This window comes from Lissotriton vulgaris, chromosome 6 (assembly GCF_964263255.1).
Source record: "Lissotriton vulgaris chromosome 6, aLisVul1.2, whole genome shotgun sequence".
Classification (NCBI taxonomy): Eukaryota; Metazoa; Chordata; class Amphibia; order Caudata; family Salamandridae; genus Lissotriton; species Lissotriton vulgaris.
Genome location: NC_141694.1, coordinates 571989391 through 572001938, shown reverse-complemented (window position 1 = coordinate 572001938; position 12548 = coordinate 571989391). Strand labels below are relative to the sequence as shown.

At 43.9% G+C, this 12548-nt stretch overlaps 1 protein-coding gene across 1 annotated transcript in view; it reads right to left on the bottom strand.

The window, feature by feature from the left end:
• Window positions 1-12548, bottom strand: part of CYB5R4 (cytochrome b5 reductase 4) — a 1096982-nt gene that overhangs the window by 118326 nt on the left and 966108 nt on the right. The window contains exon 14 of the mRNA XM_086926570.1: window positions 11374-11460. Within this exon, the coding sequence (XP_086782696.1) occupies window positions 11374-11460 (87 nt within the window). The remainder of the gene's footprint in view (window positions 1-11373; window positions 11461-12548) is intronic.

Genomic DNA, 12548 nt, shown 5'->3' with positions numbered 1-12548 from the left:
ATTCCAAAACTGCTTGAATTTTCCGCCTGTCCATATGGATTCCTGTCAGCGAGATCACGAAGCCCAGAAACTCTTCCTTCCAGATCTACAGGTGAGGCCCATGAACTCCGTCCTGGCGACCACGTGATGGTCAAGGTCTTCCACAGATCGAACAGCTTGGAGCCGAGGTGGCGAGGACCAGAGCAAGTGCTCCTTGCGACAAGGACTGCAGTTCGAGTGACGAATCTAAAGTATTGGGTCCATAGTACTCACTGCAAGAGAGTACTACCTTCCTTGGTGGAACCTGCTGCGTTGACCGACAACGAGAGATTCTGGAGACTGAGAAAGGTCAAGCTATCTCACCTGACAAATTTGCGGAAGTCTTCCCGAACCACACGATCGCTGGAGAATCCCGATATCAGCTGAGACCAAGGAAAGAATCTGCTTTGCCAAAAAGGACTGGTTGAGCTACCGCCCTGGGTTAGTGAAACGGAACGCCGATGTGGCAAGGGGGGGGGATCAGTCCTGCGTAGTGTAGTGACACCCATCTTGGCCCGTGGTGAAGAAATCATCGGCTGCCCAGGGATAAGAGCTCCAACCATTGTTTCAACGAGTTTGCAGAAAGATCGATTATTGCTGTTGCTTAAATGCATAACATAAGAATAATTTGTGCTGTAGGGTTTGTCGGTGCTATGGTAGCTGTGGCAGCAATTACGTGGTACATTGAGAAGGTGGCCTCTGCTCGACAGCTTTTTGTTGCCACTACTCCAGTACCAGTGGAACACCACTACTTTACACTTCCCTACCATGAGCAGAAGCATCGACAAACCTACCTCAATAATACCTTCATTCAGATGTTTCATCATACACATAATGCCATGAATACCACCAACTGTTGGGTATGTGGGATGATTCCTGCCCACCAGAAGAAGGGAGTAACACCTTTCATTCCTCTTCCCTTCTCTCACAATAGTTCTTGTCAAGCTTGGTATGCACTTTTGTTTGTTTTTGGAAAGCCTTCAGTAGGTGGGATTAACTTTCATCTGAATAAAGTATGTTATCAAGATAAAGATGGTTATCCTCAAGCTAAAGGGACTAAATGGGAATGGGAAGAGTATCAACCTGACAATATTTCGACACCATATGTCTTTACAAACATGAGAAATATTAAGACCAATGGACCTTTTGTAATTTCTGTGACCAGAACTAAAGCAGATTTATGTATTAGTAGCGTTGGGAGAATTCCAGTGGGATGGAGTGAATGTATTTTGACACTGAATATTGAAGGAGATAATAATATTAGTTTCACATCTTCACACAATACCTATTTTGTTTGTGGAAATAAGGGATACTATCAACTACCTGTTGGGGGGTCAGGGATCTGCTATGTGTCCTTTCTGTTGCCCCCTGTGTTCTTGGCACCTGCATCATATCACCTCGACTTCAAATTGCACAATGACATTTCCAAGACCAGATACAAACGAACAATAAGTACTGATGAGGTAGATCAGACTGATACCACTTAGCAACAATATGTCGATTTTATTTGGGTTTGTTCTTTTTCGTGGGTGCTGCATTAAACAGTAGGAAAATAAGGAGACTCACTCATGTTGTGAAAGCTGTTACCAATCAGACAGCAATGGCACTTGGGAACATTATAGAGGAACTGCAAATTGAAAGGATTGTAGCACTCCAAAACACAATGGTGCTTGATGTGATTTTGACTGATCGAGGTCGTGCATGTCGCATCATCAGTAGCAGTTGCTGCGTATTTATACCAAGATCACTGCCCTTCAGTATACGACGCAATATCAAAACTGCATAACATTGCGGCAGAGATTCACCCAGAGACTGGTACATGGACCTTTTCGACCTTGTTCTGGACACTATTTGCTACTTGGGGCTGGAAACTACTGACTATTTTATGTATACTGTTGGCGATATTATTTAAATGCTGTACTTGTATACAATATGGTCCTATGCTTTGCTCCATATGCATCACTGCTTGTACACCTGCCAAAAGAAATATTGCAGAAATGAAAGCACAACAAATGCTAAATAAAAAGATCACTGAGATTATGAGCATCAATGTACAGGATGCATATCTAGATTACCCCAGATAAACGAATGTCTTCAGCTAATGCTAAAAGGGTCGCCTGTTGTAATTTGGCAGCGATTAGGTTAGCATTAGCTGAAGCCATCCTGTATTTAGAGACTATCTCGTTTTGTGGAATTCATTTTGTATTTCTGTCAGCCATTTTGTTTGCCATGTGCTACCATGTGCTCGCCATGTGCTCTGTCCTACCTTTCTGTTAACTGCTCTTGAAATCTGCCTAGTGACAAGGTATACTTAGCCTCTTCTGCTTCGCACATGCTCAGTTGAGCTTGCAGCTGCTGTTAGTCTGTAACTGTCAGGATGTGTTCACCAGAATTAGCAACTGTTAGCTCCTCCCACTTGTTGACTGTGCTATTTCTGTATGACCATATATGTACCTAAAACCAGCATTTTGTACTTGTACCGCCTTCTTTTGAGCCCCTCGTGGGTATAAAAGGACCAAGCTCCTTCCATTCAGTGTGCTACTTCATGAATTACCGAAGGGTGTTGTGTGAATGTAGTTCCACCTCATGAGGTTTAATAAATCTTCTATTTTCTATTCCAGTTTCTGTGCCAACTTCTTCCTATTGGTCTGAGGACTCTATGCAGAGAAGGGAGAACCCCTTGCACTGGTAGGACTTGCTGAGCCTCGCCACCACACCCCAACTTAGCAAAAGTGTGCTGTTGATCCAGCACAGAGGTAATGCTATTTTTCTCCTTCACTGATAAACGCGCTCACGCTCAGTTTACCCGGCACTTGTATTTACAGCGCCAAAGCTCAAAGTGCAGGGTCTTTTGACGCTGAGGGATTAGGATGTGAGGAATGCATCAACTAGTTATTGTGGAAAATAATTTTGTAAGATTACTTGTCCTGGTCCCTGCCAGTACCCCCCTTATTCCACTTTTTTTTGATCTTGGTATTAAAAGAATATTAGATCTGGTAAGCTTTAAAACCTTTAGTGTATTGGCCACCCCTTTAGTGCACTTGACAGTAAGTGAATACAGGTATTCCCTTAGAGAAGGAAATGGAGAGTACTACACTTGACTTTCCTGGCCAAATGGAATATGATCACAACCCACTGCAGATGCAGCATGCATGAGGAGGGATTTGCCCCGAGTGGCCTCCTTAACGTCTACAATTGGAAGCCTTATTTGATGCATCCTTTCAATCTACATTGGGAGGTTGTTAGAAATGGGGGTCTCTAGTTGGCAACGGTTTGCACCTTTGTCCAGGTAGGGACCCTTCTTCCTAGACAGGGTAAGGGGAATACACTTCTAAAACCTCCCCTTCTCACCCCCTTGGTAGCTTGGCACAAGGCTTACCTCAGAGGCAGAGTGTAAAGCATTTGTGCACACATACAGTAATACGCTGAAAACACTACAAATGGACACCACACCAGTTTAGAAAAATTAGTAATCTTTATCTAAACCAAACAAGACTAAAATGACAAAAACCTGCAATACAGTAATCAAAATATGACTTTTGAAAGGTAGAAACACTTTTTTCCATAGTAAACTATAGTTGTGACACTTTAAACACAAAGTACCTTAAATGCATCAAAATTGTAAACAAAAACAGCAGCAGGGAATGTGATGCGCCAGTTCCGTACACCTAGTTATGTTATGTTATAAAAACTTTTATAGCGCGCTCTATTACTAGCAAGTATTCTGGCGTGAAAAGTGAGGTTGCGCAGATAGCGAAGAGAAGCAGACAGTTATAGAATCATATTAAACAGATGAGTTTTCAGCCCTTTCTTAAAGGCAGTGATGGTCGGGGCAGCCCTAAGATGCAAAGGAAGAGCGTTCCAGGCCCTGGAGGCCCTGACAGAGATAGACTGGCCTCCTAGTCTGAAATACTTAAATCTAGGCACAATCATTTGGCACTGATTAGCCGAGCGGAGGCAGCGATTCGGAGCATACAAGGCAAACCTTTTCCTCAAGTACAAATGTCCGAGCTGGTGGGTCGCCCGGATTATGTTTTGAACATAATCCGGTGGGCAACCGGAAGCCAATGGAGGCTGCATAGGTGAGGGCGGACGCTAGATCTCCTGGGCAACTTGAACAAAAGTCGCGCGACCCCATTTTGGATAACCTGAAGCCGTTGGATCAGATAGGCAGGTAAGCCGCTAAACAGGCCATTCACGTAATCAAGCCTGGAAAGTATTAGAGCACGTGACACCGTCTCTTTGGCCTCTCTCGGAAGGAGTGGGAAAAACCTGCGTAAGGCTTTGAGAGTGGCAAAACACACTCCGGTAAGTTTTCTAATGTGGTCCTAAAACTTAAGATCATTCCCAAACCAGACCCCCAAGTTCTTAGCTGGGCCCCCCATGGAATTGGGGCGGGGCAAGTCTCGTGGCCATAGGAGGTCTCTGAAATTATCGGGAAAGGAACCATAGTAAAGAACCTCAGACTTGTCTTCATTACACTTGAGCTGGGCAAGTGCTAGCCAGGGAAAGACAGATGATAGGCAGAGTCGAACCGCCGACGTATCCAAATTGTCTTTTGACCAGGTGAACAAAAGTTGGGTATCATCGGCGTAGGCCATTATTTTCGCCCCCAACTGTTCTGCCAAATAAATCAAAGGAGTCAGATAAACATTAAAAAACAGGGGGCTCAAAGTAGACCCCTGTGGAACTCCTGTAGTGAGTTTTTTAGGCAAGGAGGCGTGTGGTGGCATCCAGACCTGTTGCGTCCTATTATCCAGTAATGACGTCAACCAGTCAAGTGCTAATCCGGAGATGCCAACGGCAGCTAGTCTGGTATGGTGAAGTGAAGGTGATGCGTTGGTTCCTTACTCCAGGGGAGGGGATGCTTTGGTTCCTTACTTCCACGCAGGGGAGGTGAGGCGTTGGTGCCTTACTGAAGGGGAGGTGATGCGTCGGTTTCGTACTGTGCGAATTTAGAAGCGGAAATGTTTTGTCAAGTCTTTGCAAAACTTAGCTGGGTACAAGAAGTGCTTTGCTCCAAGCAAAAGGGGTCCACTAGGGGAGTAGCTATAATTGTTCGTGCTAATAAGGGGATCAGGGTTCGGAATTGGGCTACCGTTTAGTCAGGGCGATGGTTGGTGGCAGTCCTCTCCATTGGTAGCTCCACCTTTTCGTGTGCTGTCTATTATGGCTCTAATGAAGACAATCCTAGCTTTCTTCGAAAGCTAGAGGAATGCATGCTACAGCACTCGGCTCCAGTTATATTAGGGGGCGATTTTAATCTAATATTGGACAGTAAGTTGGATCGTACCTCTAAAACTAAATACAACCCCCCAAATAAATCCCTTTTGCTTTGAAGAATATTATGAAGGACTTTTCCTTAAAAGATGCCTGGAGAGTTAAGCATGGTACACTTAGGGAATACTCCTTCTATAGCAAAAAGTATAGACAATACTCCAGAATAGATCTTTTTCTTCTAGATCAAGTACTTTTGTCTGATATGGCTTCGATCTCATACGTTCCAGCAGGTTTGTCAGAACACTCTGTGGTTGAGCTAAAATGCAATCTTTAGACTTGCCCCCTAGAGTATGAGTGGACCCTAGACAGAACAATTCTTTTAGATGAAGCGATCAAAGTTAAAATCAAGGGGAGTTTATCTGAGTTTTTCCTATTCAATAGTGGTACAGCCTCAGAACAAACAATATGGGAAACACTTAAGTCCTATTTAAGAGGTATCCTTGGCTCACAGATGGTGCTGAAAAGAAAATTTTGGAAAGAAAAAGACATTTATGATTTGGATATGATAAAAAAAAGGAACAACAACTACAGTTAGCGGTTTTGGAGGATAGAGGAAGGATTCCGGTACTCGAAAAAGATCTTCAAGAGTTGCAGACAGGCTACAAAGCACGAGCCGATAAGATAATTAAGGACAAGTGGGGAGTCAGTAAGCTTAGGAATTTTGACTATGGAGAGAAATGTGGTTCCCTCCTGGCCTGGAAGGCTAGGGCCGAGAGAAGCAGGAACAATATTAGTTCACTAATTCAGCAAGACTCTGGCTGCTACTAACAGAGGATGTTGAGATTAGGAGAGAGGCTCGGGATTTTATGGAGAAATTATATCAAGAAGATAACGGACATAGGTCAGAAGAGCTGGAGCAGTGGTGGGTTTCGAAGGATTTGCCCCAGCTGAGCGAGGCCGATAAAGCTTCTTTATCCAACGAGATTACGGAAGGGGAGATACGGGCCCAGTTGAAAAAGATGTCTAGAAACAAGGCCCCTGGTCCGGATGGACTCCCGACAGAGGTGTATAAGGACAATCTGGAGGAAATCCTAGCCCCACTACTGGCACTTTTCCAAAAAATCTTTGTGGAGGGAGAGCATATTCCAGCTTCTTGGTCGGAAGTCACTATCACCTTGATAGCAAAGCCTAACAAAGATCCTAAAAAAATCGAGTCGTATAGACCCATTTCCCTTCTCAACTCAGATTTGAAAATGTATTCCGGTATACTAACATCAAGACTGGCGAAAGTAATTAAGTCCATCATTCATCCAGACCAGAGGGGGGTTCATACCAGTCCGTCAACTTAATGAACTTACGTTCCAAGTTGTAGGAGCAATTGACAAAGCGATAGAGAGAGGATTGCCGCTTGCCATTGTTGCGATTGACGTAGCAAAGGCATTTGACCAGGTTAATTGGCAATTTTTATGGAAAACCATGGCTATGATTGGGTTCCCAGCTATATTTGTTAAAGGGGTTGAGACACTATATAGGGGTCCCCGGGCCAAAGTATAGGTTAACGGCAGTCTGACTGAATGGTTGAACATCTCTAGGGGATTGAGGCAGGGTTGTCCTCTGTCTCCTCTCCTCTTTGATATTTATATCGAGCCCTTTGTCTGCACCTTGAGATCAGATCCAGTAATTACACCGTTTAAAATGGGGGATCTGGAGCTGAAGACAGCATTATACGCGGACTATCTCCTTCTTTACACGACTAATCCTGCTGAGGCCATTCCCAGACTATTTGAACTGGCTGAAGATTTCGGTAAAGTGTCGGGGTACAGAATTAATAAAGATAAAACCGATATAAAGAGTTGGAACAACCTGGCCCCGATACCAGAAGCTAAGCTAAAAATTAGATACTTGGGAATACACCTCACCCACAAACTGGAGGATGCTTCGAAAAGTAGCTGGCAAACGGTTGTAAAGGAGGTAAGGAAGCTGTTGACTAGGTGAAACACTCTACCCCTTAACATCTATGGTAGAGTGAACCTAGTTAAAATGATAATCCTGCCTAAAATTACCTTCTTATTTAACTCCATCCCTTTAGATTTTAATAATAAGGATATCTCTAACCTTCAAGGGAGGATTGGCTCTTTCATATGGGCTACTAAGTCCCCCAGGATTGCCTGGAGGAAATTGAGAAGGGGATTGAAACTAGGTGGGCTGGCCCTCCCGGATTTACTTTTCTATTGTTATGCTTTTCAGTTTAAGAACTTTAGACTTTTGGCCAATAAGTTGGACTCCTCATCGCATGGTCGCCACTTTCAGGCTATGCTATCAGACCTGCCACAAGGGTTAGACTTTTTCTTATATAAATTTGGGGACCAGAAGTTTTTTAAAAAGGTCCGTCTAAAGGTTCTACAGGCGGCACTCAATACTTGGCAATCAATACGTAACATTTTGGAGATCCCTATTACCATTCTCAGACCCCAATATGGGACTCTCCGGGTACCCCTGAATGCCTATAAGATAGGCTGGCCCTCCCATTGAGAGCAGCAGGCCTTATGAAATGGGGAGACCGGTGTAATAACTCGATACTTTTAGACTGGGATTCCCTATCAAATTTAACAGGAGGCTCTATCACAAGATTCAAATTCTATCAGTTGTCTTCTTGGTGGGGGAGACAGTCTTTCGCAAAAGATCAGGAGACCCCAATCCTGGAATTAATTAGTAGGGGGACAGGATGGAAGGGGGAGATTGCACTCTAGTATAATGCATTAGTGGGAGCAAAAGATAATTTGGAAGCTGAAATTACCAAGCTATGGGACAATTTCTTAGTTCATAACCCCGAAGAGATGTTGAAGGTTTGGACTGATGCATTTACACTCTCACAAAAAATTATAAAACCATCCAACCTTAGAAGGAACCACCTGTTTACGGCGTATAGGGTGTACTGGTCCCCGGCGAAATTATCTAACATCTCAGGGGAAGAATATTTTTGTCCAAGATGCAGGCTCCCTGCCGCGGACGATAGGCATATGTTTGTCGACTGCCCAAAAATTACGAGTTACTGGAGACAGGTGTCTGGGTTTTTAGAGGAGGCAGTACTAACACCTATCACATGTAGTCCCAGATTAATCCTTTTTGGCCTCCCCCAGGACTACGACATTAGAAATAGTACCTCACAGTTTATCGTTTACGTTATTGTTATTGCCAGAAGAGAGATATGTAAGGAGTGGAAATCTGTAAACCCTCCTAGATTTGCAGATCGTCTAAGGAACATCATGGAAGTTAGCCGCTTAGACATGTTGTGTGGCGGGGAAAGCGCCATTAAGATCTGGTCTCCATTAAAAACATGGTCTGAGAGATAACACACAATGAGTCCAATGATTATGCCAGAGGTTTAGTGGTCCTGTCCTCCCAAAGAGGCAAGGTACATTGATAAATGGGAGTTGGACTAGGAGACGACCTACCTCTGGGCGACCTCTGCAGGCTATCCACAGACTCCAGGGCGGAACAAGTTGGTCTGTGTCAGTGGCCCGGAGAAAGCCCATCTAGAGTTGACATTTTCTGGTGGCATATATGAGGAGAAAAAAAAAAAGAAATGACGTCAACCAGTCAAGTGGTAATCCGGAGATGCCAACAGCAGCTAGTCTGGTAAGGTGAAGTAAAGGTGATGCGCTGGTTCCTTACTCCAGGGGAGGTGATGCTTTGGTTCCTTACTGCCTCGCAGGGGAGGTGAGGCGTTGGTGCCTTACTGAAGGGGAGGTGATGCGTTGGTTTCGTACTGTGCGAGGAGGTGAGGCGTCTGTTTCCTACTGCGGCCCTGGCATTCTTGTAGACTTGGCGCCCCGGTGTGAGGCAGGAGGAACGGGGAAGAGTTGGTTCTCAATGCGGCTGTGGCAACAGCGCTGCGTTGGTCTCTCCAGCTGTGGTCCCATGATGCATTGGTTCTTGCAGCTGCACAGCAGGGCCTGAGTCAGAATCATTGCAGTGATCTCAGACTTCGGAGATCAGTGCACAGGATTTGGGGTGCAGTGATTTCTCCAGCAGCAGGCAGGCAGTGCGTTGGTTTCTTCAGCGATGTGTCAGAAACAGGAGTGGATGCATCACACTTCTTGAATTTGCATCGGTTTTCCAGATCCCAACTACAGGAACAACCTCCAGAGGCCCAACTAAGCAACAGGCACCGCTTGGTAGGTCAGAACTCCCAGTGAGGCAGTTCAGGGGAGCTGGTGGTGAAGTCTTTGTATCCCTCAGACTTCAAAACAGGAGGCAAACTCTACTTCAAGCCCTTGGAGATCTTCCTCAAGCTGGAGACACATCACACAGCAAAGTCATTATCCTCTCCGTGGCAGAAACAGCCACTGCACGCCAACCCCAGATAGCACACAGCAAAGGAGCAGAACTTCTCCGTAAGTTTTCCCAGCTCTTCTCCTTTGCAGCGGTTCCTTTGAATTCCAGAAGTAATCTAAAAATCTGGGGTCTGGGCCCGAACATTTATAGTCCATGTCCCTCTGGTCTCTAGTGTCAGAGAGGCTCTGTGCTCAGTCCATACCAGTTCCGTCCTTAGTGGTGTAGCTTCCCAGCAGGAGGTGGAGACAGCATTATATAAGGCAGACCAGGCCTATTCAGGTGAAAGGAAATCTCCTCCCCCTACTCTAAATGCAGCCCAGTTCTATGCAGCCCAGCCCTGACTCAGCCAGGAAAGGCAGGACACACCTCAACCCCCCCCCTCCCCCCCCCCCCCACACCCGTGGCTGTGTACAGTTAATGGAGATCCCCAGCCTCTTTCATTCCAAAGCTAGACAGTCAATCATCCACAAACCAGTTGAGGCACATAAGGATGGCTAAGCAAGAGAAAACCTACTTTCTAAGAGTGGTATTTTCAAACACAGAATGTAAAAATCATCCTTACTAAAAGATGCATCTTTATATTCTGAGTTCAGACATACTAAACTTCACTTTCCCATCTTGTCCCAGTCGGAAGTTATAGTTATAAGATGTTATAAACAAACATCTATTCTATCCTATGGGACAGATAGCCTTCCAATAGTAAAGAAGGAAATTCACTGTAGTTCACTATCACAACATGTTACACACATCAAGACATGTCCTTCCTTTCACATACACTGCACCCTGCCCACACGGGTACTTGGGCTTACCTTAAGGGTGACTCACATGTTAGAAAAGGGAAGGTTAGGGCCTGGCACATGAGTGAGGGCTTTCTAAAGAATCAAATGTTATTCTTCATCCTTGCTCTTCTCTTAAGAAGGCACACTCTTTTGTTATTTTGATGACAGTACTTGCCAGATCGACATGGCAGTAGAAAATGTGTGCAGACACTGCAGTGGCAGGTCTGAGAACCTTTGGAAAGGCTGCTTGTGTGGGTGGCACAATCAGTGCTGCAGCCCACTAGCAGCATTTGATTTATAGGCTCTGGGCACACACAGTGTACTGTACTAGGGTTTTAGCAGTAAATCAAATAAGTAAATCATGGAAATGCCAATCCATAATCACAATTTATAGGTCGAACATATGCAATTTAGCTGATCTGCAGTGGTAAAGTGCCAAGAGTCATAAAACCAACACAAATAGGGTCAAAAACAGGAGGGTCAAAAGCAGGAGGCTCAAAAGCAAAAAGTCTGGGACTAAACCAGCACAAAAAGCCAGGTCTAACAGAGATCAAATAGATCACCCCCTCAGTGAAAACGAGGACACAGCAGGCGATACAGTAATTGAGTGGGATGCATTGGGGAAACCCATGTGACCATTAAGTAAGGGAGGAACAGCAACACCAAACCTATAAGTGCATTAATTGTCAGTACAATTGCTTTGGCTACTGCAATGGCTAGGCTGAGAATTGGGTCAAGAAGGACTGCAGGTACAGACCTGTTTAGGCATGTAGTCTACTTCTGAAGACATATAGGGGACCTGAATTCAACAGCCGTGCATCCAAGGGCTCTTTCATGGTACAGTATTACTGGTATATGTACAGACACTTTTGCCTAAATTGAGATGCCAGGAAATAGGAACATGAGAATCTCAATAGACCTCATGGTCTCTTTCTGCCATCACTTTCAATGTGTGTAGAGAAAGGAACATAATAAATTAACCACAAATGAAAAAGTAATTCGCTAAAATGTTGGGTACCTTGTATCTTGAATCGTCAACTGCTCAAGTTCACTTCTCCAGAGAATATCTTCTTCCTTTTTGTTGAAAAACATCAATTTGAGTTTCCTGAAAGTATATCAAGGTGCACTATTAAAGTAGTCCATAATGTAAAAGCACTAAGAATGTGAACACAAGTTATTGAAGGAAATGTCAAAAGCACTGCATGGACATACTTGAAGAAAACATGCAACTACTGCACTTGCATAGAACATTGTATCCCAGAACAGGGAGGTGCTGGCTGCTTAGTAACCTCATAGTATAGGTATTTATGGATTGTGGTGTATTGATATTAGCATTCGTAATATCCCACTTCTAAAAATTTGAACCCATGAAAAAAGTCTGAAATAATATTGAAAGTGCTTACCAAATTATTATTTGTAATGTAACAGGCAACTACCATTAGAGCAGCATGAAAACATAATCATGGTTTTGCTGCAAACATTTAATTATTATATGCCCTTGCCTCCTAAACACACATTTCACACTTGTCAAAATAAATCAATGGATGTTTTAAATTAGATAAAAAGGTTTTGTGAAGAAAACAAGAGCGTATTTGATTAAAAAGCTTTGTGCTCGTGTTTAGACAATAGTTAGAGGTGTACTGTATATGTTGAAATAGCTGAATTCGTGTAGAGGGAAGGCAATAGTTTGTATAGTCATAGTACTGTGGCCTAGTCTTTTCTCCTGCTAAGAGTCAAACCCTGTTCTTTTTTGTACTTGGATAAAAAGGGGGCACAATTGGAGGACCCTGTGTAACATACACAAAACTTCCTCCTCCTCCTCCTCCTCTCCCACTGTTCAAGTTCTTTCCCTTCACTATGGGCCAGAAGCCCTAAGCACTGGTCGCAATTTGTGTCCAGTCTGGTATTTGGTAAACCAACCTATGTCTTAATAGTTTGCAAAAAATGTAATCATAGTAGATCGCAATTCAACCCACCTCATGAATATTAACAAACTAGGGCACAAATTGCAGCCCAGTACGATTCACAGCCATCAAAGGTATTGTTGCTTTTTGGGGTCAGCAGTACACCATGGCTGCGATTGCTTTTAAAAAAAGCTATCTTTTTTTTTTTTAAATGTAGGCCGTTTTATTATAGAAAAGTGGGAAGTGTTTGTAAAAAAAAAAAGAATTAGGAGTAGGCAGGGGTCTGTTT